The sequence below is a fragment of the Akebia trifoliata genome, chromosome 12, assembly GCF_017979445.1.
Source record: "Akebia trifoliata isolate Shusen 1 chromosome 12, ASM1797944v1, whole genome shotgun sequence".
Taxonomy (NCBI): domain Eukaryota; kingdom Viridiplantae; phylum Streptophyta; class Magnoliopsida; order Ranunculales; family Lardizabalaceae; genus Akebia; species Akebia trifoliata.
In genome coordinates, this window is record NC_141386.1 from 35,056,163 (window position 1) to 35,078,621 (window position 22,459).

The 22,459-nt window shown below is 38.4% G+C and overlaps 2 protein-coding genes, 1 non-coding gene and 1 pseudogene across 6 annotated transcripts; 2 read left to right on the plus strand and 2 right to left on the minus strand.

Moving 5' to 3' along the window:
• Nucleotides 1-802: 802 nt before the first annotated feature.
• On the plus strand, nt 803-8,283 carry LOC147389869 (uncharacterized). Of its 4 annotated transcripts, none has more exons than XM_086418229.1 (6): nt 803-1,367; nt 2,824-3,153; nt 4,157-4,294; nt 5,901-6,241; nt 6,596-7,340; nt 7,493-8,283. In XM_086418229.1, exons 1-6 carry the CDS (start codon nt 1,187-1,189, stop codon nt 7,882-7,884), a joined length of 2,127 nt encoding a protein of 708 aa, XP_086274355.1. In that variant the 5' UTR covers nt 803-1,186; the 3' UTR covers nt 7,885-8,283. The 4 variants fall into 4 exon arrangements, with proteins under 4 accessions (XP_086274355.1, XP_086274353.1, XP_086274354.1 ...); XM_086418227.1 differs by having other exon boundaries at nt 804-1,367; nt 4,139-4,294; nt 7,496-8,283; XM_086418228.1 differs by having other exon boundaries at nt 804-1,361; nt 4,139-4,294.
• A 399-nt stretch (nt 8,284-8,682) lies between these two features.
• LOC147389870 (pentatricopeptide repeat-containing protein At1g08070, chloroplastic pseudogene) lies at nt 8,683-11,141 on the minus strand (annotated as a pseudogene).
• Nucleotides 11,142-12,422: 1,281 nt separating this feature from the next.
• TRNAA-AGC (transfer RNA alanine (anticodon AGC)) lies at nt 12,423-12,495 on the plus strand. The gene has a single exon. It is a non-coding gene; the product is annotated as a tRNA-Ala (tRNA).
• Nucleotides 12,496-13,025: 530 nt separating this feature from the next.
• LOC147389872 (uncharacterized) lies at nt 13,026-21,688 on the minus strand. The gene is made up of 2 exons (XM_086418640.1): nt 20,760-21,688; nt 13,026-13,699 (listed from the first exon to the last, which is right to left on the minus strand). The coding sequence occupies exons 1-2, from the start codon at nt 21,543-21,545 to the stop codon at nt 13,490-13,492; spliced, it is 996 nt and encodes a 331-aa protein (XP_086274766.1). The 5' UTR covers nt 21,546-21,688; the 3' UTR covers nt 13,026-13,489.
• Between the last annotated feature and the right edge of the window lie 771 nt (nt 21,689-22,459).

Sequence of the window (22,459 nt, forward strand, 5' to 3'; positions counted from 1 at the left end):
CTTAACCCATCTATATATATATATACATATAGGGTCGGGTTCCGTAGACTCCCATTACGACTCACATTGCGACATACCGTTTTGTCTTATATGAGTAAAATGTTTGGAATGGGCTGATTTTTTGTGAGGATGATCTCTATGGTAAGGAGATCATCATTGCTAAAAATCAGCTCATTATGAAACTTCTAACCCCATGTTTATAAGTTGAAAAATTTTAGACCGTCCAATTTTTGTAAATCAATTTTGATGGGGTTAAAAGTTTTGGAATGGGATGATTTTTTGACAAGGATGATCCCTTAATCACAGAGATCGTTCTCACAAAAAATCAGTCCATTCCAAACATTTTTGCCCATATAAAACAAGCGGTGTGTCGCAATCTGAGTCGTAATGGGGGTCGTAGGAACCCCACCCATATCTATATCTATATATATATATATATAATATATATATATATATAATATATATATATATTTATATGTTCCCCATATTGTTGTTGTTATAATTGCCGCATGTCACTCTTCTACTTGAAGTTTTGGCCCAAGTCAGGAATCTTCCATTATTTGATGATTTTATTCTTTGGATATAATAAAAGACGTAAAACTCTAATGTTTCTACTCAAAGGCTTGGATTGACAAACAATCCGTTGTAGTGTTATTTATGGATGATGATGCACCTCAGTTACACTTTAAACTTCCCCGCACTAGTTTCTTAGGCTTATCTTGACTTTGACTTTTAAGGACATTGCTGCCACATGGATTGACGAGGAGAAAATCTGACTTCAGCCAACAAAAATAGGTGAAACAAAATCTCGCCACGCCGGAATATTCGTAAGTAACGGGAATTTTTCGGGCGAGAGTTTCCGTTTCCCGAAAACTATAAATACATCTTACTCTCTTCATTTTGAAGCCCTAGAAACCCCGATTTCTTCTCTCCTCAGCCTCCATGCTCTTACTTCAGAAAACAACTTCCAAAGAGCATCAAAAACCCTATTTTCCTTCAATTTTTTCTGTGAATCAGATCGAAATCCATGGTTTCTTCGTCTTCACGAAGTGGAGAGCTCCAAGGAGGTGTAAAGATCGCACTTTTCGCCTTGTTCTCGACTAGATAAGATGGTTTCTGGAGCAGAGACGGTAGAAGTTTTGTACTAATTTTTTTGATTTCTTATGTTGATTTCTGTTTTCTGGAGATGGATGCGGTTGAATTGCCTTTTTCTGCGGCCGTCGCGGTGTCGAAACTTTTGACGGCTGAGGGGTTTGGTAGAGAGGGGATATCTGTTGGAGAAGCAGAAACTCGGGAACCAACTTCTAAGGTTTCCATTTTTGGAAGATCTTCGGTTGCGAGATGCGGCGCTTCGAATAGTGGTAAAGGTTGATGTCTTGGCCTTCTTTGATCTTCAGTGCTACTTTGTCTTACTTTGTTATTGTTGTAGTCAGATATAATATTTGTTGTTTTGAACCGGATTTGAATCTATGGTTTTGAAATATGTGGAACTGTGTTGAAGAAGTTTCTGTGAGGTGTTAAGAGTACGAGAAGTGTTTGATTCTGCTGATGAGTGTTATTGTTGCAGCACTAATCAAATAAATTTCGCCATTTAAAGCATCTCTTCACTTGTTCTTGAACATCCCCATTACTGCCAAACACATGCTATCACAGTGCCCCCACAAAATGTGTACTCTTTAGTCAATTAGGTTGAGTAAGGTAGTTTGTAGAGGCCGTGTATCGTATTGGATATTAATGAGCATCGCTGCATAGTGTATCTTTGCTTGTATTCTTATAGAAATAAACTCCCCCATTCAAACTGGTTGCACATTGTGGTCGCCAGGAAAGAAGAAAGATGAAGTTCTAGCCATTTAATCTGTTGGAGGACACAACCGGAGTTCGTTTTTGAGAATTTCAACTTCTTTTTTTTTCTTTCCTTTTTCGGTCACACCATACTTAAATTTACCTTCATAATTAGTTTTTAGCATGGTGGATGGAACTTTCATGTCAATTATCATATTGGAACTTATTTGTGTCTCAAAAATTTAATACCATTCAATGCTTTGAATTACCTGTTGGAGGACACAATGAACTGGAGTTCGTTTTTGAGAATTTCAACTTCTTTTTTTTTCTTTCCTTTTTCGGTCGCACCATACTTAAATTTACCTTCATCATTAGTTTTTAGCATGGTGGATGGAACTTTAATGTCAGTTATCATATTGGAACTTATTTGTGTCTCAAAAGTTTAATACCATTCAATGCTTTGAATTACCTTTTCATAATGGTAAGTTGTGAGATCATATATCTGTTGGTTGGCAGCAGGGCTTTCAATGGTTGGATTTGGATCGGATCAGTTTAGATCTGGAACCAGTCTGATAATAGTCAAATTGGATCCTGATTTGATGCAAAAGCTTATTCGACCGTGTCCTTATTTGATCAAGCATTTATCGGCCCTTAACATTTGGGTATATATTCTCATGTATTACCGGATCGGATCAGGACATGGTTGATCTGGATTCTAGAACTTATCAGATTGGGTCCTTGTTGGATCCCAGTCCTCGATCTTAGATTCTAAGTTAAGGCATTGGATAGGATTGAAATTATATGTATGATCTCCAATAGCTTGAGTCTGTTGCCCTTTTATGTTCTTGTATTATTGGTGGGTGGCCACCTTCAACTTTTTATCTTCTTAATAAAAAAATTTATCTGTCAAATGAAAAAACATTGACAGTTCAAGTTGTAGGACTTTCATCACCTTCATATTTCTCGTGCTTTTACAAGCTTTTCTATAACTTTACTTGTGACACTAATTGATTATGTTCATGAAAAATGTAACATGTGCAGATGCTACTTCCGAACAAAGTTCACTTTATGGAAACAAAAATGTTGATATTGGACTTTGTATGCATGAAAGATTGATTCCCAGTTTTGGGGCTGATAATACTGCCAAACAGGCAACAGTTAGGGATGCAAATAGTTCCCTTTTCTTTTTGCCAAACTGCGTAAGCAAACAATCGCAGAGAAAGCCAGGAAAATCTTCAAAAAGTAGTAGCCCTTGTTCGAAGAGACCAAGAGCTGAAAAAGTGGAAGGTTCCCTGAGCCAAGTTGTGACTGATGATGGCAATATTATATCTGGGAAGCATGGATCCAATCTTCTGAAATGTACCCTTGCAGGTAGAGATATATATTTTTTTGCATGGTACAAATTTGGAGCACTGATACTTTACTAAACTGCATGCTTTCATTCTCCATAAATATACTTAATCCAGTTAGCTTGATATGGAAAATTGTTGAGGTGGTGCATGCTTATGAATTTCCAATGCATAGTCCAAGAAAACTAGCAAAATTTAGTCAATTGTTGGATGAAGACGGATTTGATTATGAAGCTGAAATTTTACCCAAAGATAGTTGGTGAATACTATTTGAAGGGCTTCACAAAAGTTGTAGCCAGGGAAGAATATCTTGTGTTTCGAAGATCAGGTCTAAACAAGGACTTCTTTCTGTCCTGGTTGTTTGAAAAATAATATTTTATTTGTAGGATATCGTGATTTTTTTTAGTGAGTCATGTGAGGAGGGTTTCTATAGCTATATAAGCTACTATTATGGTCATAATAACTGTAAAGATTTCTTGCATTTTCGTGAAGAAAGTTGTTCCTACCTTTCTGCACAAATCACAGTTGATGGATTGGTTTGAAGCAGTGATTTGTGGGCTCCTACAACCCTAGCTACCTCAAATGTAGTGTAGAGTGCATTGCTAAATGATCTATTCTTGGTGGCAAGAGTTCCTTTGAATTGAGGATAGCACTTCTGTAGGAAATACGTATTGCATTGGCCTAACTGTAGTGTATCAGGGGTACTTTAAATGTAAACCTAAGGTGCGGATTTATCCTTGTTTAATAAGGTTCAAATAGCCCAAGTAAGTTTATGTGCTCATACAGGGTGAACTATCTGGTGTAAGAAGTATTGAAGTGCTGATTTGGTACCCTTTCTTAATCCACTTGAGTATGGTGGACTAAAATGTTGAGACAGATGAATTATCTTGTCTACATGCTGCATAGCCACATATTTTGATAACTAGTGAAAGTGTTGGTTCTCTTTGTAGCTTGTTTGATTTGTTATTAATAATTTCTTTCTTCCTCTTGTATGTCATAATTTCCAGAGAAATCTCGTGTGGTAGGACAGAAGCATGGGATAGATGGAAAACGAGGTGATAAGAGAAATTTCAAAGCACCTGTGAAGACTAAATTTGATTCATTCTTTTCAAAGGCTGGCTTGGTCAGCACAAATTTAACTGCAGGAGGAGACAACATTCTTGGTATGCCACCATTTTATATGTGATGGGTCTTTGCTTGGCATTATGGCATGCGAATTATTTTTATGAGCATCTTTTGTAAATTTGTTCTTGGATATTCTACTATGAGATATTGTTGGTATATGTTACTTGTGTCCAATCAAATTCATCGATACAAGTTGAATTGGCAGCCTTAGGAACCTCGGGAAGCACAATGGCATGTACTTTTTGCACTACATGGATACATGTCAGTTTGTGTCATAATGTTTTTTTTTTTGCATCATGTTTGGACATAAGTTTTTCTCAATTCATGTTTTTTGGCATCCAACAAGCTCAAGTGCCTAACCAAATGACTGTCTCTTAGAGGTTAACTTTGAGTTTGGTTTTCTTGTTTTGGTTCATATATAGTACCTATATGTACTGTTGTATTATCTAGTTTTGTATTCAGTGAGGAGCCTTGACTACAGATGTCTATTACATGCACAAATGGGATTGCCAGCCCATATGTAAAGACTCAGATAACCAATGTTTTGTCGTATTGGTAGAATTGTTGTTTCACATGTTAAAGTTGATTGTAGCATGCAAAAGGGGATAATTTCTATTTATTCTTTGTATGATTCAAAGATATTATATTTAAAAAAATGATTTTTCTTTGGTGTCCAAAAACTTTGAAAGAAGTGTTAAGAAGAAACTGCAATTTGTGCAAGTAACCCTGAAAAATATATAGGCTCCTTGTCCGTTGGTCACAATAAGTTACTTATGTTCCTTTACTGTCTTGGAGAAAGTGATTTTCTTTCTGTTGGCCCCCTTATAAAAGTTTTAAAAGTATGATTCTTGTACAAAAGTACAGGTTTTCTTGCAAATATGACTACTGACCACAATTAAATGAAGTATACTGCTTTATGGGAATGCTCCAATGACAGACCTAGCATGGAGTCGGTTTTAAATATTTTTGGTTCTTTGATCCAACACTGTATCCAATTAAGAACAAACTGGGCTAGGACTGCATACTACTAGAGCACTACAATACTATGTATACACCTTTTAACACATGATTGGAAATGGAGGCTACAAGTACACCAACTTTGCTTCCAGAAGAGGCGAGGATATGGATTCTTTACATTGTCTTGGAGGCAATTGTGGTGCATGCTTTGAGGTCGAAGAAACAATCAATGATTCAAGAGTCAGGAAATGCCAATTCTTTCTCACAATATCAACTTGTATTCATTGGTTGCTCAAAACAAGACTTCTTTAATACTCTCTCTCTCTCTCTTATGTTGAGGCATTTTTTTTATTAACTTTCTAAATGTCAGTCTCTTTTTAGAATTTTCCAGTGTTATTGGTTTTAACTTCAATGTGGCATGAATTATTCCTATTATTTCTCTGTTATGCAAATCGGACGTAATGGTACGCCATCTTCTAATACTTGTTATTGATGCTCCTTGTTCTCTTTTTCTTTCATTTTTGATCCTCTTGGAGTAAAAGATATAATTGTCCCAAGTGAAACTTACACTATCAATGCTACTTATTAGTTCAGTGGTCCTTTATGACTATTCTTTTCAAAGCTAAAAGCTGTTTGAATTCGCACTTACAAGGAGTTCATGATTTCGCTTGGGAAATTTTATATCAGGAATATATGGTCTCAAGTCAGATAATCATGATGTTACAAGGCATGTAGATGAGCTGTCATTAAGTGGCCTCCTTGATGGCAGTTTTAAATATCCTAATTCATGCGAAGACAAAGGGAAGAAAGCTGTCAGTACAAATGAGAACCTTCTTCTCACTGTTAGAAAAGCTTGTGCTATTCTTCAGCCATGGAGATCTGTGCAGTCAAAAAATTCTGTGGAGCTGGATAATAGTTCCAACAGAAAAATGGATGCATGCCTATTGAGCTCGGGTTCTTTCATTACAAGCGGAACCGATTCTACTAAAGAGGATCACTGCATAGCAGATTTCGCTTCATCTAGCAAAGTAAGTTTCAGATGAATATATAAAGAGAGCTTCTATTGCTAATGCCACCCCAATTCATATGTAAATCAAATCATGGGGTGACATCTGCAAAAGTTGGTGTGGTAGTAGAATCTCTCTATATAAAATACTAGTTGTTTTGGCCCTGATGAATGCCAGGGAATGGGTCCACAATCCATGAGTTGGGCATCTCATGCACAAAAAAATGTGACATATTGGCTGTGCATAAGCCTTCCGATTATTATATTTCCATAGGAGATTCGTATTGTGGTGCGTTGCTGATTGTTTCCTCAGTGACTGGTCATATTTTAACATTTTTAACTAATTATTTACTGCCTTTGGTTATAAAATATTCAGGTTTCTTGTAGCAAGTCTGAAGCTCCTACAAGATTGAATACCTCATTGTCTGAGCCTAAAGACATTTTGGTACACTTAGCACTTCAACCAGCAAAGGATTTGGATTCTCTCTTACTTGATACATCCAAGCCTGCAGTGTCTTCAAGGAACACTCCTGATCTACGGTTATCCAAGATGATACCTCGCGGAGCTAGCTTGCCATCCTTCCCTTGGTCACATTGCTTTAATGGGCCTTCTAAAGCTGTTACTGATACAAGCAAGTTGTCTACAAATAAGAGCATATGCCAAGGTAGATGGGTAAAAGTTGGGAGCATTGTCAGCTCTCTTGGGGGTGCTTCTAGTTGTTTTTCAGACTTGGATTTATTGACTTATGATCATAAGTCTTTCATAAAGAGCTTAGGTGCTACGAGTTCTCAACATTATCCGGAGCTTAAATCGCCACAGAGGTGCCTGGACTCTTTTGGTGGACAGCTGAAGGTTGGTGGCTTTAACATGGGAGTTTCTCTCAAAACACCAGAATCTGAAGGCAAGCTGATTCATCGTGAAAACGATGTGCTTTTGATCAGTCAACCAAATAATTTACGGTTTCAAGAAAATGCACATAATTGTATTGAGAAAGAGCAGTCCAAGAGAAAAAACAACGGTGATTCTACTTGTGGTAACTGTTATTCTCCATTGAAATGTTCTGTTGGTGGATGTGATAAACTCCTACGGCATTTACAGTTACCAGAGAGCTTGATACAAGGTCTGTCTACTTATCAAGGTTACTCGTGTACATCGTTGTTGCCTATGTACACATTTCCAGTTAACAAATTGGTAGAAGTTATCGGTTTGAACATAGATCGCCTTAATACGATTTCTGTTATACTTCTCTGACTTATATTTTGTTCATGACAGCAGGGCATTCTCCAAGGCTAGTGGCTGCTGCTCAAACACTCTATGAGATTGCGAACCATTCCAGGATGCAAAGCCAAGACAATGGAAAGATCAGATGGCCCAAGAAGCCTTTACAAAAGGTCATGAAAGCCCACAAGTCAAGGTCTTCAACAGAGAAAGCCGATGTTATGTTTACTGTACCGAAATCAGTAGCGGGGCCAGCTGATCCTGTCAAAATTACCAACCAGGTAATACCTGCAAAGAGACCTAGGTTCTCTACAAACAATAAGAAAAAAGATATTGATCATGCCAACAATGTGGGAAGGAGTCCATTGAAATGGTCAATTCCCACATCAACTAGATCATCTCCTAGCAGTTCAGAGAAGTATTCGGTTGCTGAAACAAAGCAGTAGAATACTGTTAAACTGTATAACTTTTCTGTATGATCCTGTTGTCCAAATGAGTGTTGGACAAAGCATATGCAACAGAAGGGAAGCTAAGAAGAAAAGCAATGGTAGTAGATTGAGTAAAGGAGCAAGGATGAGTGAAGAGTGAACCTACAAGCAGAAGCTGAGACGTTACAACTTACAATCAGAAGCTGCCTTTTGTATAACTTCCCTAAATGTTAGATGGGATTGATGCAACTCTTCACTGGGATGGAGGGACTTGATGTTGTAACAGTAAAAAAATTGAAGGATAGTTACAGTGGTAGAATGGGGCATTTTCTTTTTTATTTTGTAATGGGGTTTTTGCCTTGTGTAAAGCATTGAATGAGGCAATGGAAATTCCCAAAACTAACCAACTCTCTCTCTCTCACGCGTGCGCGCACACACACACACACATACTATACAAGAGAAATTACGATAGCCCAAGATTCTTTTCATTTGCCAGTATTTTGTTGGTGTTTCATAACTGTGTCACTGAGCATTGATCAACTAGTCGTGCTGGAGTAACATTGATATTGACATCGTTTCAGACATTGGTGTGCACAGAACCATAGATGCTTCTCACTCATATCTCGATGAAAAGTATCTATGGTTCTGTAGACACATCCACGTCAGCAATGTCTGAAACGATGTCAATTTCAATGTTACTTCAGCATTTTCCTTGTTCAACCAATGTCCACCTCCCTCTCCTTGGATGGGTGCAAATGAATATTGTGCCGACTCAACAATGATGGGTCTGGACTGAGAGTTGGTGGACTGCAGATATCCAATCGGATGCAATTATGCCTTTCTTCAGTTGCTGATGCGCAAGTTTAAACAATTATAATCTGTTCTTTACTGAAAGGAACTTAAGACAGTCAAACCATTAAATGATGGGAATCTATATTGATTAGTTGCAAATCTTTAATAGCTTAAAATAACCATTGTATAAAAAAGAACTAGAAGATTTTATAATCACCAAAAATCTTTACATGAACATGACCCCCCACTGAAATGATGGAAGCGACTTCGATCCCTTACCACAATCTCTCTTTCAAAGACCCTAGAAATGAATTTAGTCACAGAGTGACAATCATCACATACACGCAGATTCTTCACAATCCTCAACGGTGTCCCAGGGGGAGTACTGATTAATCCAAAGGCAATGGCTAGCCTCTCGCTGTGGTGACACAATGCATGTTCCTTCTCTTCCTCGGCCACATCCAGCAAGACACTATCGGTATGTGTCAAATACCCCTCATTCTTTAACCGACTTACGATTTCATCCAACATCAAGTAAATCTCTTTACTTTTGGGGTGTGATTTGTCCCCTTTCCTGAACTCATGAATGACACCATCCAGTTCGATTAGACTACACCCCGGAGTTTTCTTCATGTTTCTTTCTTTCATTGTCTTTCTAACCTTTACCGCATCTCTCCAACGGTTGGCAGAGGCGTATATGTTCGACATGAGAACATAAGCACCATCCCTATCGGGTTCTATTTCTACAAGTTTTTTCATGATGCTTTCCCCCAACTCAACCTTTCCATGAAGTCTACAAGCCCCCAATAAAGCTCCCCAAACAAAGGCGTCAGGTTCAATTGGCATCATCTGAATAAACTCCTCTGCTTCACTCACAAACCCGGCACGCCCCAACAGATCAACCATACAACCATAATGCTCTATATGAGGCTTAAGTTCATATAATCTCGACATGTCATCGAAATGCTGACGGCCTTCCTCAACTAATCCTACATGGCTACATGCTGACAAGACACCTATGAATGTCACCTCATCCGGTTTTATGCCCACCCTAGACATCTCAGCGAAGAGAGACAATGCTCTCTCCCCTTGCCCGTGCATAGCCAACCCAACAATCATGGCCGTGTAAGAATAGACATCTTTGCGCTTCATGTCCTTGAACACTCCAAAGGCTTGATCTATGCTCCCACACTTAGCGTACATATCAACTAATGCATTCCCTAAAAACCCATCGGCTCTAATGTGGTTCCTATCTATATATGCATGAACCCACTCGCCCAACTCGAGCACTCCTAGATTAGCACATGAATTCAGTACACCAACTAAAGTAACACCATCTGGTTTGACTCCTTCACCTTGCATCCGCCGAAACACCGATAAGGCCTCCTTGAATTCTCCCTGTTGCGCTAGCCCCGAGATCATAGAATTCCAAGAAACCACATTTTTTTCAGGCATCTCTTGAAACAATTTACGAGCAAAATCAACATCCCCGCATTTCATGTACATATCAACCAAAGCGTTCCCAACAAACACATCCGGACTCACCTTATTATCGTGCATGTACCTATGTATTTTCCTACCCAAATCCAAATCTCCCAATTTAGAGCAAGCTGATAATACAATCACCATCGTCATTTCATCGGCTTTTAAATTCTCTTCACCCATCTCTAGAAAGATCCGAATTGCTTCCCTTGAAAAACCCATCTTTGCATACCCTTGAATCAACGTAGTCCAAGAAACCAAATCTCGTTGAGGACTTTCATCAAACAACTTCTGGATTGATGAAATAACCCCACAAACACCATACATCCTCATCAAAGTGTTCTTCACGTAAACATCCAACACAAGCCCGGTCTTTATCGAGTGAACGTGAATCCCCTCCCCTGCTCTCAGTGCCCGAGATTGAGCACAGGCCTTGAGAAGGAAAGGGAGGGTGAAATTATCGGGAATAAACCCCTTTTCAAGCATTTCCCGATAGAATGACAACGATGACTCTAGCGAGTTCTTCTTGCTACAAGAGAAACCACGGATGATCGCGTTGTAGAGGTTGAGACTTGGGTTTTCGATTTGGTGGAAAATTGATAAAGCGTAATCGAGGTTGCCAAAAGGGGAGAGAGCACAAAAAGAGATGATTTTGGTCGAGACGAGATGGGTTTGAAGAAGTTTATTTTTGATGATTGAGGCGTGGATTTGTTTGAGTTCTTCCATGGATTTGCAGGACTCCAGTCTGTGGAGGACGAAGGGGAGTTGTTGGGGATTAACGACAAAGGTTGGAGGAGTTGGGCAAGAAGAAAAACTCAGAACTAGTTCCATTTTGGGCAGATTGAACCGACGGATGATGACCATACGAAGAGCTAAATTTCCAGTTTTTCACATTTCTTTCGCGGGTTAAATTTAAAAACTTCGCAACGGCTATTATTACTCACCTGTTTGGATGTCGTTAAATTTAGGTTACTTGCAGCTCAGCACAAAAATATGCTACATGGATTTTTATTTTTATTTTTTCTTCTTTTTTAGTGCTGATTTTTGAACTCAACCTGACAGTGGGACTCGAAACTCACCGAGGTATTATGGCAAAGAACCGTAGATTCTATCTCTCGAGATACACAACCGACTTGTCATCAACATTTGTGTATCTTCGAGTGAAAGAATCAACGATTCCTTACGCATGACACATCAGTGAGTTTTTGAGTCCCCTATCAAATTGACTTCAAAAATCATTAATCTTTATTTTTTAGATCATTCTTAAAGAAATCAATAGTCAAGTTAATTTTAATCGGTACAACCAACATTTTGATTATTTGAACCTTTTGTTGTGATTTGTGAGCCTTGGTAGTGTTGGTCAACGAGTAGGTATTATAAATCAAATCATGTGTTCACACTGGTTGAGTTAATATTATGTAAAACTCTAATTAGATTTTCTAGAGTATTAATATTTCTTATTTTTAAGTGAAAATTTATAATTTGTAATTGCGAGTTTCATCTTTTTAGTGAAATCGGTGTGATCCGTAAATATACCTCAATCTTGAGGGAACCATGTAAAATTTTTCTATTTCTTCGTGTGATTGTATCTTGTCTTGTATTTATTTTTTAATTCATTTTCTTGGGTTGATTGCACTTATTTTCTTAACATCTTTCAATGCTAAAGATTATTTATTTTTATTTTTATTTTGGACAGACTCATCATTTTATTCTTGTAACTTTTAATAAAATTTTATAATAAATTAAAAGATAATTTTGATATATGGCATAGGTTTTTGTATAGGTCAAGATTCATGAACTCATGAAAAATGATTAAAATAAAAACACAATCTCATTTGAACACAAAATAGGATTAAAGAGATTTATGGATTTTTCTCTTTCTTCACTTGCAATCTACAGAGTGATGGAGTGAGGAGCTAGAGATTTTGTATGGAAGAACTTAGAAATTAAGGGAAAATGATGGGAGTTTAGAATTTCAAGACTTTCAAATATTGAAAATGAAAAGAAGGGGCATTTTGATCAAATCATATTCAACCATTAGGAGGGGGGGATTTCAAAGGTTTTCTTTGATAGAAGTCGACAGTTAAATATCTCACCATCATGAAAGTGTGAGCTTGCTATGTTGGTTAACGTCTTTCAAATATTTAATTTTCTATCACTAATTTATCTTTCTTATCACAATATTTAATATTAAATGAAATTTAACTTATATTATATATTTTTATTAACTTTAATTTAAAATTTTAATATTATAATATAATGTGAATTACAAATACAAAGGCGGGGATGTAGCTCAGATGGTAGAGCGCTCGCTTAGCATGCGAGAGGTACGGGGATCGATACCCCGCATCTCCATTTTATCAGTTGTTATTTCTTTTCAATTCCGCTTTTCGTTCAGATTTGCTCTCAAAATGTTGGATTTGTCATATCCATCCACCGTGAATGGGTCTCTATCACATTACATGGACTCTTATGAAAATCATGTCAACTGATTTTTTTTTTTTTTCATTTAAATATAAATCTCGTTTGCATTTGAGCATGCATCCATCACAAATGAATAATGCAGAAGTGACCTAAAGATTGACCTCATTTCACACTTATCTTTTGGTGGAAGTGTAAGGACCAGAGGCGAGTGAAAAGCTGTGCGCACCTCCACATCAGAAAAATGTGAAATATGAGGTCACTGCGGCACAACTCCATTCAAATACATCTAGGTTTATCTCAGCCAAGACTAATTGAATTTGAAAACCATGCCCCAAACAGCATAAAGAATGCTGTGATTTTACCAGATTTTGATGTTAAATATCATGAATCACGGTCATCATAATTCCATAGAACTAAACTTTATAATAATAAATGGAAAACATGCTCCATGTTCGACACAATTATAGCGTTAAAAAATAGATTAAATTAATGTGCTAATAAACAACTGACAACAAAAGAGAAAAAGATATCATGAACATGATTTGAAGATGTATAAATCTAAAACGCCTCTATTGAGCTCTTCGTGTGACGATCAAAGATGATGTCTCCTCCTTCTCCTTTCTCCTCTCTCTATTTTTTCTTTTTTTGCATCAACTGCCCATAATTTAAATGTAGCTCTGATTTTTAGTTTTGGTGTTACACCTCTCCAAAACTGTTTTAATCTAATCTCAATCAAGTACAACAAAGCACAAGATAATGGGGCCTCACCAACAATCAATCCCCAACAGCAGAAACAGTAGAATTGGGGACAAAAAATAAAGAATAAAACCCATAATTTAGATTCTGTGTTGGTGTGCTGTGATCGATATCTGTGGGATTAATCCTGACCACAGAGTACAAATTGGAAAGTATTCTCCATAATATCTCAGTGCAAAGCGGGAGGGCTCTCAGGCAAATGATGAAGGAAGCCTTTCATGGCCTCGTATGTGGACCAGCATATAGCAGCCGCTGGTGCATGAAACAACACTCTTGGCTTAAGACCTTGCAATAAAGCCTGGGGACCCTCTTTGGTGACTATCTGCTTAAGGGCCATCCGTATAGAACTACTGTTAAATGTGTCAGCACCACATACACCCTGTAACAAAAGCATCAATCTAGTGTCAAATATTATATGGTATAGTAGTAACAAGTCTTAGAGAGAATCCAAAGTTAATTATGTGGGATTATTTACAATAAAGTGACATCTAAAACCAAAATCTTAGAAGTGAAGGCCTTAACATTCTTCCATTTAAGTCTACAGTAAATTAATTTATATTACAGAATATCAGTAATGATAAATAGCATGTGTCGTCTAGAGTCCACCATTGTGTCTAAAGTCTAAACGGTGCTATATACAACAGTAGCATCTCATCGTCGTCAAGTGTCTGTAACCACATCTTCTCTTAGGTAGCTGCCATTGAATGAAGCTAGAGCCAGAACTTAGGATCAAGTTGTAGTGATTCCAAAATTCAATCTAGTGAAGCCAATGCCTGTACCCCCAAATCTAAAATCACTACTATTGACATATGAGAACAATTGCAAACAACATCTGAGAAGAGTAACCATTACTCTTTCTCTAATCACCAACCCCTCTGACCCAGTCCCTAGAGCAACATCATTGTCAGATCCATCTGGAGTTTCCTTTCATTATGTTCGTCTAATGTTTAATGTGCATATTTATTGGCCAAGGATGTTACTTATGCCTTCATCGGGAACTGGGATTCCCACTTGCTTCCCATGGTCCCTTACATTCTAAGGGTTTTTTCCCCCAAAATCATCTTTGTTTCTTTTTGTAACATTATTGGATGCCAAGTTAAAAGTTGCTATAGAGAAGTTGGAACTGATACCTTTTTTCTTTAAAAAAAAAATATTTTTGGTCAAGTTAAATGGAGCTGGGACACAAGTGCGCAAGTAGATACTGAAGGCGAGAACTTGGTCCCGAAGTGGCCTTATTGATCTAAGAAGGGCATGAAGCGAGGAAAAGGTCATTGATATATGACAACATTGCAACTGATCACAGATTCTAGTCCATATTGTTGAAAGTTGAGATTTGTGGGTTATAGTTGCCAAGCATGTGAAGCGCCCAAGACACGTGTCACACAACAATCACAAGAAGGAACCACTGGACCACAAGCATAGGATCCATAGCCGAACGAATTAGGACAACGAGGAAGAAGCTTGAAAGAATAGTCAGAGCCCACCTATCTGAAGGCAGGGTATGAATGTTTAGAAATAGAATTTTATCTTTTAGAATGTATTGAACTAACTTGGGTTAAAATGTGTTAAACTAACACAAATACACCAGTATCCATCTTTTGTAGCTCAAACAAAAATCTTGATCAACTCGTTCTCAGATCTTGAGGAGTGACCAAAAACTAATATGAATTTTACGATCATTCACAAATAAATTGAACTTCAATCCATTTGACCAAGAAGCAAGTCAACTCGCACATTATGCATGAAGGAACATGATCCAAGTCCTTAGAGCAGGAAGAGAGGGAGTGGTTGGAAAGACGAATAGGGGAGGAAGAGGTTAAATCGGTTCTTTTTTCGATGAGTGGGGATAAGGCGCCAGGCCCAGATGGTTTTAACATGGAATTTTTCAAATTTTGTTGGGAAGTCGTCTCGAGGGATTTTATGGAGGTCGTTAAGGAATTGCAAGAGAAGATGTGTTTGGAGTATAGCCTTAATAGCACTTTTGTGGCGTTGATTCCTAAGAAAGCCGGGGCAGAAAGGATAGAAGATTTTAGACCAATAAGTTTGGTTAGCTCGGTATACAAGATTATTGCCAAAGTGCTAGCAACTCGATTGAAAAAAGTTCTTCCTAGTCTTATTGGCGACGAACAAGGGGCTTTCATTAGAGGTAGGCAAATCTTAGATGGAGTCTTGATTGCCAACGAGTGTCTTGATTCTAAGATTAAGAAGAAAGAAAAAGGAATGATAGGGAAAATTGACCTTCAAAAGGCTTATGACCATGTGAGTTGGGACTTCTTAGAATACATGATGGGGAGGATGGGTTTTGGAAAGAGGTGGATTAGATGGATGATGAAATGTGTAACTACGGTGTCTTATTCGATTCTCGTCAATGGGAGTCCGGCGGGCTTTTTAGGGGTTCGAGAGGATTGAGACAAGGGGACCCATTATCTCCGTTCTTGTTTTTATTGTTGCAGAAGCTTTGGGTAGATTGTTCACAAGAGCGGTTGATATAGGTAAGCTTTCGGGGTTTAGAGTGAAAGCCGGACCATTGATTTCTCACCTACAATTTGCGGATGATACTCTTGTGTTTTTGGAGCATTCGAGGGATCAGGTAAGAGCGCTTCGTGTGTTATTATGCTGTTTTGAGGCTATGTCAGGATTACATATTAATTTGCAGAAGAGTAAGCTTTTTGGGGTAGGAGAGGTGACCGATATTCATTTGATGGCAACCACGTTGGGATGTGGACACGATACCATTCCCACGTCATATTTGGGATTACCGTTGGGAGCACCATATAATAGTATCAAAATCTGGGATGGCGTGATTGAGAGGTTGGAGAAAAGATTGAGTAGGTGGAAGGCCAATTATTTGTCGAAAGGAGAGAAGGTTACGCTGATCAAGAGCACTTTAACGAGTATTCCGGTTTATGTCTTATCGCTGTTCACGCTCCCGAGATCTGTCGAAATTAGAATGGAAAGGCTTATGAAGGATTTTTTGTGGAATGACAGGATGGGCAGGAGAAAGTATCATTTGGTCAGATGGAAAGTGGTTTGCACGCCTAAGAAGAATGGGGGTCTGGGCATAAAGGGGCTTAGATTAGCCAATAGAGCTCTATTAGGAAAATGGCTTTGGAGATTCGGTGAAGAAAGGAGTAGTTTGTGGAGGAAGGTTATTAGGGCCAAATACGGGGAAAAAATGTTAGGCTGGTATAGCGGCGAGGCTAAAGATCCTTATGGGTGCAGTGTCTGGAAAGGGGTTCTTAAAGGGATGGAGGATTTCAAGAGAGGGATAAGATTCAAAGTGGGATTGGGAGATAGGATTAGATTCTGGGAGGATAGTTGGTGTGGCACATCGCCTCTGGCAGTCCAATTCCCGTCTTTGTACATTTGTTCAATCAATAAGAACTGCTCTATCCAGCAGTGTTTGGTTGGTAATGAGTCTGGTCCTACTTGGGATTTGGGGTTCAGAAGAAATTTTAATGATTGGGAGCTAACCGAGGTGACATCTCTCCTTGATCTCATGTATACAGTTCATCTCAACGACAACGAACAGGATAAGTGGGAGTGGACAATGGCTAAGGATTCGAGATTCTCTGTTAGGTCTTTCTATAAGTGGCTTTCTTCTAATGTAGAGAGTTCCTTGGTGGGATCAATCAATTGGTCCAGGTTAGTCCCTTCTAAAGTATCTTTTTTCGTTTGGTTGGCTTCTCTTAGTAGGATTCTCACGTTGGATAATTTGATTGTGCGGGGTTGGATCATTCCCAACTGTTGTCCCCTTTGCATGAGTGATGCGGAATCTGTTGATCATTTATTAATCCATTGCTCTTTTTCTTTTGACATTTGGTCGACTTTTCTTGGTCTTTTCGGTTTTAACTGGGTCCTTCCTCGTAAGTTCTCCTCGGTGTTAGTAGAATGGACCAGTAACGCTTTCCATACCAGGAAAAAAATCCTTTGGGATATACTTCCCTCGGCTATCACTTGGGGGATCTGGAACGAGCGAAACAACAGAGTGTTCAATAACAAAAGTAGCAACTCTCATGCAGGTTTCTTGGAGATCTTGGGTTTATTATACCTTTGGTCAAAGCAGAACATAGAGTTTACGGGAACTTCATTTGATGATTTTGTTTTTAGATGGCACTCCTTGTGTAATGATTAGTGTTGTTTTTCTTTTTTTGCTTTTCTTTGAGGCTCTCTCGGCCTCTTTGTTTCTTGTCTCTCCTCTCTGATCAATATATTATACTTTTCAAAAAAAAAAACATGATCCAAGGTTCTAACTCCTAATATCAAACTTTCTGAGGTTTTGACAAAGATACCGTCTCCAACCAGGGCTTGCAAATGGTGACCCAACCCCCCTCTTCAACACCCAAACCCACTCACACATTTTTCCTAGTATAAAAAAAGTACCATATGAAGAGTTGAATTATTACCACACATGTTATAAGGGACAATACATGTAGCAAAATCAAAGTGGGGCAAAACTTAGAGAATTACAATTATTAGGCCTCCTAATTGAGGCTAAGGATTTGAGATTCTCTGTCAGGTCTTTCTATAAGTGGCTCACTCTCTTTGTAGAGCGATCCCTATCAGGATCTATCATTTGGTCCAGGTTAATTCCTTCTAAAATATCCTTTTTTGTTTGGTTGGCTTCCCTTGGAATGATTCTTACGTGGGATAATTTGATTATGCGGGGTTGGATCACTCCCAATTGTTGTCCCCTTTGCTTGAGAGATGGGGAATCTATTGATCATATTTTAATCCAATGTTCATTTTCTTATAATATTTTGTCAACTTTCCTTGGTTTATTCCATATTAATTGGGTCCTTCAATAATGCTTTCCACACAAGAAAACGGATCTTGTGGGTTATGCTTCCCTCGACTATTGCTTGAGGGGTCTGGAACGAAAGAAATAATAGAATGTTCAATAATAAGATTAGCAGCTCTCATGCAGGTTTCTTGGAGATCTTGAGTTTTTTTTATACCTTTGGTCAAAACAGAACATAGAGTTCGCAGGGACTACTTTTGATGATTTTGTATTTAGATGGCACTCTTTATGTAATCACTGATGTTGTGGTTTTATTTTCTTTGTTGCTCTTCGTGAGGCTTTCTTGGCCTCCTTGTATCTTGTTTGCCCTCTTTGATCAATATATTATACTTTTCAAAAAAAAAAAAAATTGAGGCAATGGATCTGTCGCCTAGCAGCCACTTTATGACCAAGTCATTTGCAATTACCAATTTTTTGGGCAAGTAAACTAATGTCATTAAGCAAGAACGAACGACAAAAAGGAGGTCAAATAGACTTACTGAGGAGCAAAAACCCACAAAGAACTATGAACTGAACAACCACCCCTTAAAAAGCCAAAGGCACAAACCAAAATACTCCAGATACACCACCGAATTATAGAATTCCAGTTAAAACACAAAATCCTTAAAGTAGACCCATTTTAAACGACATTTGGATCCTGATTCAAAAAAACAAGATAACTTTAATCTCCATGATTTTACTTGCCACTTCTGGTTCCCTTGAAGGCCTTGGAGTTTCTTTCCTTTCAAGTACACAAGATTTTTTTTTTTTTTTGATAAGTTATACTAGCAAATAACGATTGGGGGGTCTGGAACGAGAGAAATAATAGAGTGTTCAACAATAAGACTAGTAGCTCTCATGCATGCTTCTTGGAGATATTGGGATTTTTATAAATTTGGTAGAAACAGAACATACAGTTCGCGGGGACAACTTTTAATGATTTCGTTTTTCGATGGCACTCTTTATGTGATTAGTGATGTTGTAGTTTTTCTTTGTTACTCTTGTGGAGGCTTTCTCGGCCTCCTTGTATTTTGTTGCCCCTCTTTATCAATATATTATACTTAAAAAAAAAAAATACTAGCAAATAACAATGGTAAAAGGCTCCAAAAATTTCTGCCTCTAACATAAAGGATAAATAGACCAACTAGCCATGAGAGAGGAAATAGAAGATGCAAGAATTGAATATATATGAAACAAAAAAAAAAAAAAATGAGACCAGATGGAATTAACTCTAGGTGATTGACGATATGGTGAACATTTTCACCACTCCCTTTACACATGAAACATAAGTTTGCAATAACCTTCCTATCATCCCAAAATCTCTCTCTATCGCCTCTCCCCACTCTAATCCCAAGTCCAAAGATTTTCCCTAAAGACTAAAAAAACCACCTCCCAAATCTTCCCAACCATCAATCTAACAAAGCTTGATTTGTAATCTTCAATCTCCTTATCCCAAGTTCTACATTTTTCTTTGGAAAGCACATCTTTGCCCCCTTATCAAGGTGATACCTGGGAGTCTTCATGTCAATCCATAACAGATTTCTAACATTCCTATCAATGACTTTAACCATTTGCACTGGTATCAGAAACAATAACATAAAATACACACGGAGATTACATAGGACACTTTTAATGAGAACCAGCCACCCACATTTTGAGAGGTGCATAGTCTTCTAGGAGGCCTGCTTTCTATCCACTTTCACTCTACCAAAATCCCAGATTGACTTCACTTGATACCCATCCCCCTAAAGGCATACCAAGCTATGATAATGGGCGGTTGCTCACTTCACAACCAAACACTCTGGAAAATATATCCAAATACTCTCTCTCCCATCTCTCACAACTTACTTTGTCCAAACTCCAAATTAATTGTCAAACCCTAGACCGCTCCTCTCATATAAAAAAAATAAAAAAAACATCTCAAAGTGGGGTTTCCTTCATGAATAAGTTGTACATTCTCATTCAACAAGTATTCATTGCCAACTTAATTCAAATAACTTTTATAATCTTGAAACAAAATTGCTTCGACCACATTGCTTCAATGGAATTCTTGATATACGTAATTGTCTCATTTTCAAGGAAGACCCCCCTCATTTACCCTAAAAACCAGCTGACTCAGCAGCTAAGGAACAATTTGATGAACCTTCTTGTTAAGGAGAGGGTCAAGTTTTGGACCAATTTCCAGGTTCTTTGCCAAATCATGAACCGTCCGTATCATATCTCCATAACCAGTTCCTCAAGAGAGCCTGGTGAAAATTATCCATTTTCCTTAATCTCAGGGCTCTTGAATTCTCCTCTTTGCTGAATGGCCATTCACAAATTATTTCTTCAGATTAAGCTCTCTAATTGAAATCGAGAAAAAATGTAGGTCGCTTTTAGATTGACACCAGTTCAAAATTGAACTTCCCTCAATCGTGTGTTTTGAGCTCACACGTTAGCTTGTAGTAATGTCATGGTTTCATTGTATCCACTATTGATAATTCCAACCCATTCAAGTTTAGTGAATATTAAACAAAACTACATAAACATTCAAACTAACAAATTGTTATATTCCCTATTTTAATTTCTAAATTCTAATAATGTGGGATGAATTTTATATTATTACTACAAAAGCAAAAAAATAAAAAATAAATTGAAGAAGTATCCCCCCTATTATTACCTGGCATTGCAACCTTGTCTTAACGACATCTAACGGAGTCGTGACAGCCCCAGCCAAAGCACCGGCCGCTCCACCAGCTGTAACATGAACCAAAAGCTGTTCTTCATTCGCAACCTCAGGTGATATCTCACTCAAAGCCTTCTTCACAGCCTCATAAGTCGCAAAATGCACAGCCGTGAACGGCGCATTCATCACAACAGTCGTTCTATACGAAGCGTAGAATGCCTTAAAACCCTCTTCTTTAAGCATCCTCACCACACAATCCTTCACTCCACTATACGGACTCCTCCGTAATTGCAACCTTTGCTTCACCACATCCATAGGAGTCAAAACTGCATCACTCGCAATGGTCGCAACCACTCCCGATGCGGCGTGGACCAAAGGGTGGTGCCCGGGTCGATTGCCGCCGAGTTTTTTCTTGCAAACTTCGTAGACGGAGAAGTATACGGCGTGGGCAGGACCTGCACCGAGGCCCATTGCTCCGATGCCGCGGTAGAGCCCTAATGGGCCTTCGGTACGCATAATTGAGGCGAGAAATCGGCCCACGTGGTGGTGACGATGGGCCGAAGAGGCGGTGGAGGAGGAGACCATCTGCATACGTGTCTTGAGGGTGTCGATGGGGAACATCGCCATGTGCTCGACCATGCCAGCAACAGAGCCTGCCAACATGAATTGCCAGAAGGCAAGGTCATCTCTGTGTCGTCTATCTTCATGGCTGGCATCAGTAGTAGTGGTGGTGGTGGTGGAGAAGACTGGGTTTTGGAGTTCGGCAGGGTTGCCCGTCATAACCCTAACCCTAGATTTGTTGGGATGGAAGATGAGATTGGTGGCGGTGACAGTAGACTTTTTGGTCTGGGTTTCATTAGGGTTTTAGAAAGAAGAGATGGATTTTGTGGATCTTTCTTCAATCTATTTCTAAACTGCCACAGTGGCAGAAAGTCGAACCTTCGAGTTTGTTGCATACTTGCTTTGGCCCTTGGATCGTCAGTAGTGTCATACGTGTGTAGTGTGGATTTGTTAGCCCAGACTGGTCGAACCGGGTTTAAATTGGGCCCCTGGTTAGCCCATATTAATGTTCAATTAAAGCCCAATTCAAGAAATGGAGGGCATGCATAGGGAGTCGAAATTTATGAGAAATTCTTTTAATTTCACAAAATTCAAATTAATCAATTGTAGGATGTCGTGTGTATTAAGAGTATCTTCAAATTACAAACTTACATGTGTTAGGGAAATTATGCATATGATCATCGGCTAAATATAAAATTTTGTAAAATTTTGGATTGACTTTTTCGTGCCCAAAGAATTCTCCTAAGCTACTGTTAAAAATGAAAAAGAGAAAAAGTGTAAAGTGAATGAAACAAAATGGCATGATGACATGTGTACAAAGAAATAGTAAAATTCAAAACACTTATTAATCCATGTTCTTCTGTCATTTTCTCTCCATTTGGCTAATCAATTAAACTTGTTTCTAATATGTTGTTTTTTGTTTAGAAGTTGGTTGGCATTCGACATAGCTCACTCCCTCATATTCCAAAAAAGGAGAGGGTGTGAGGCATATGCAAGAGGAACAAATTGACCGACATAAAGTGGAGAAGACCAAGAAAAGCTATGGGAAGAGCTTCCTAAGGAGAAGCTCAACCACAACACAGCGATCGAAATAAGGCATGACTTCCAGATTCATTCTTCAGTGACCACTAATA

What these genes read in the sequence shown, in the direction of transcription:
- LOC147389872 (XM_086418640.1), bottom strand. Translation starts at nt 21,545, where the DNA reads ATGACGGGCAACCCTGCCGAACTCCAAAACCCAGTCTTCTCCACCACC. An exon ending in AGACAAGGTTGCAATGCCAG is followed by an intron (nt 13,700 to 20,759) that starts GTAATAATAGGG and finishes CTTTTGTTACAG; the next exon opens with GGTGTATGTGGTGCTGACAC.
- LOC147389869 (XM_086418225.1), top strand. Translation starts at nt 1,187, where the DNA reads ATGGATGCGGTTGAATTGCCTTTTTCTGCGGCCGTCGCGGTGTCGAAA. An exon ending in AGGAGGAGACAACATTCTTG is followed by an intron (nt 4,295 to 5,900) that starts GTATGCCACCAT and finishes ATTTTATATCAG; the next exon opens with GAATATATGGTCTCAAGTCA. An exon ending in ATTTCGCTTCATCTAGCAAA is followed by an intron (nt 6,242 to 6,595) that starts GTAAGTTTCAGA and finishes TAAAATATTCAG; the next exon opens with GTTTCTTGTAGCAAGTCTGA.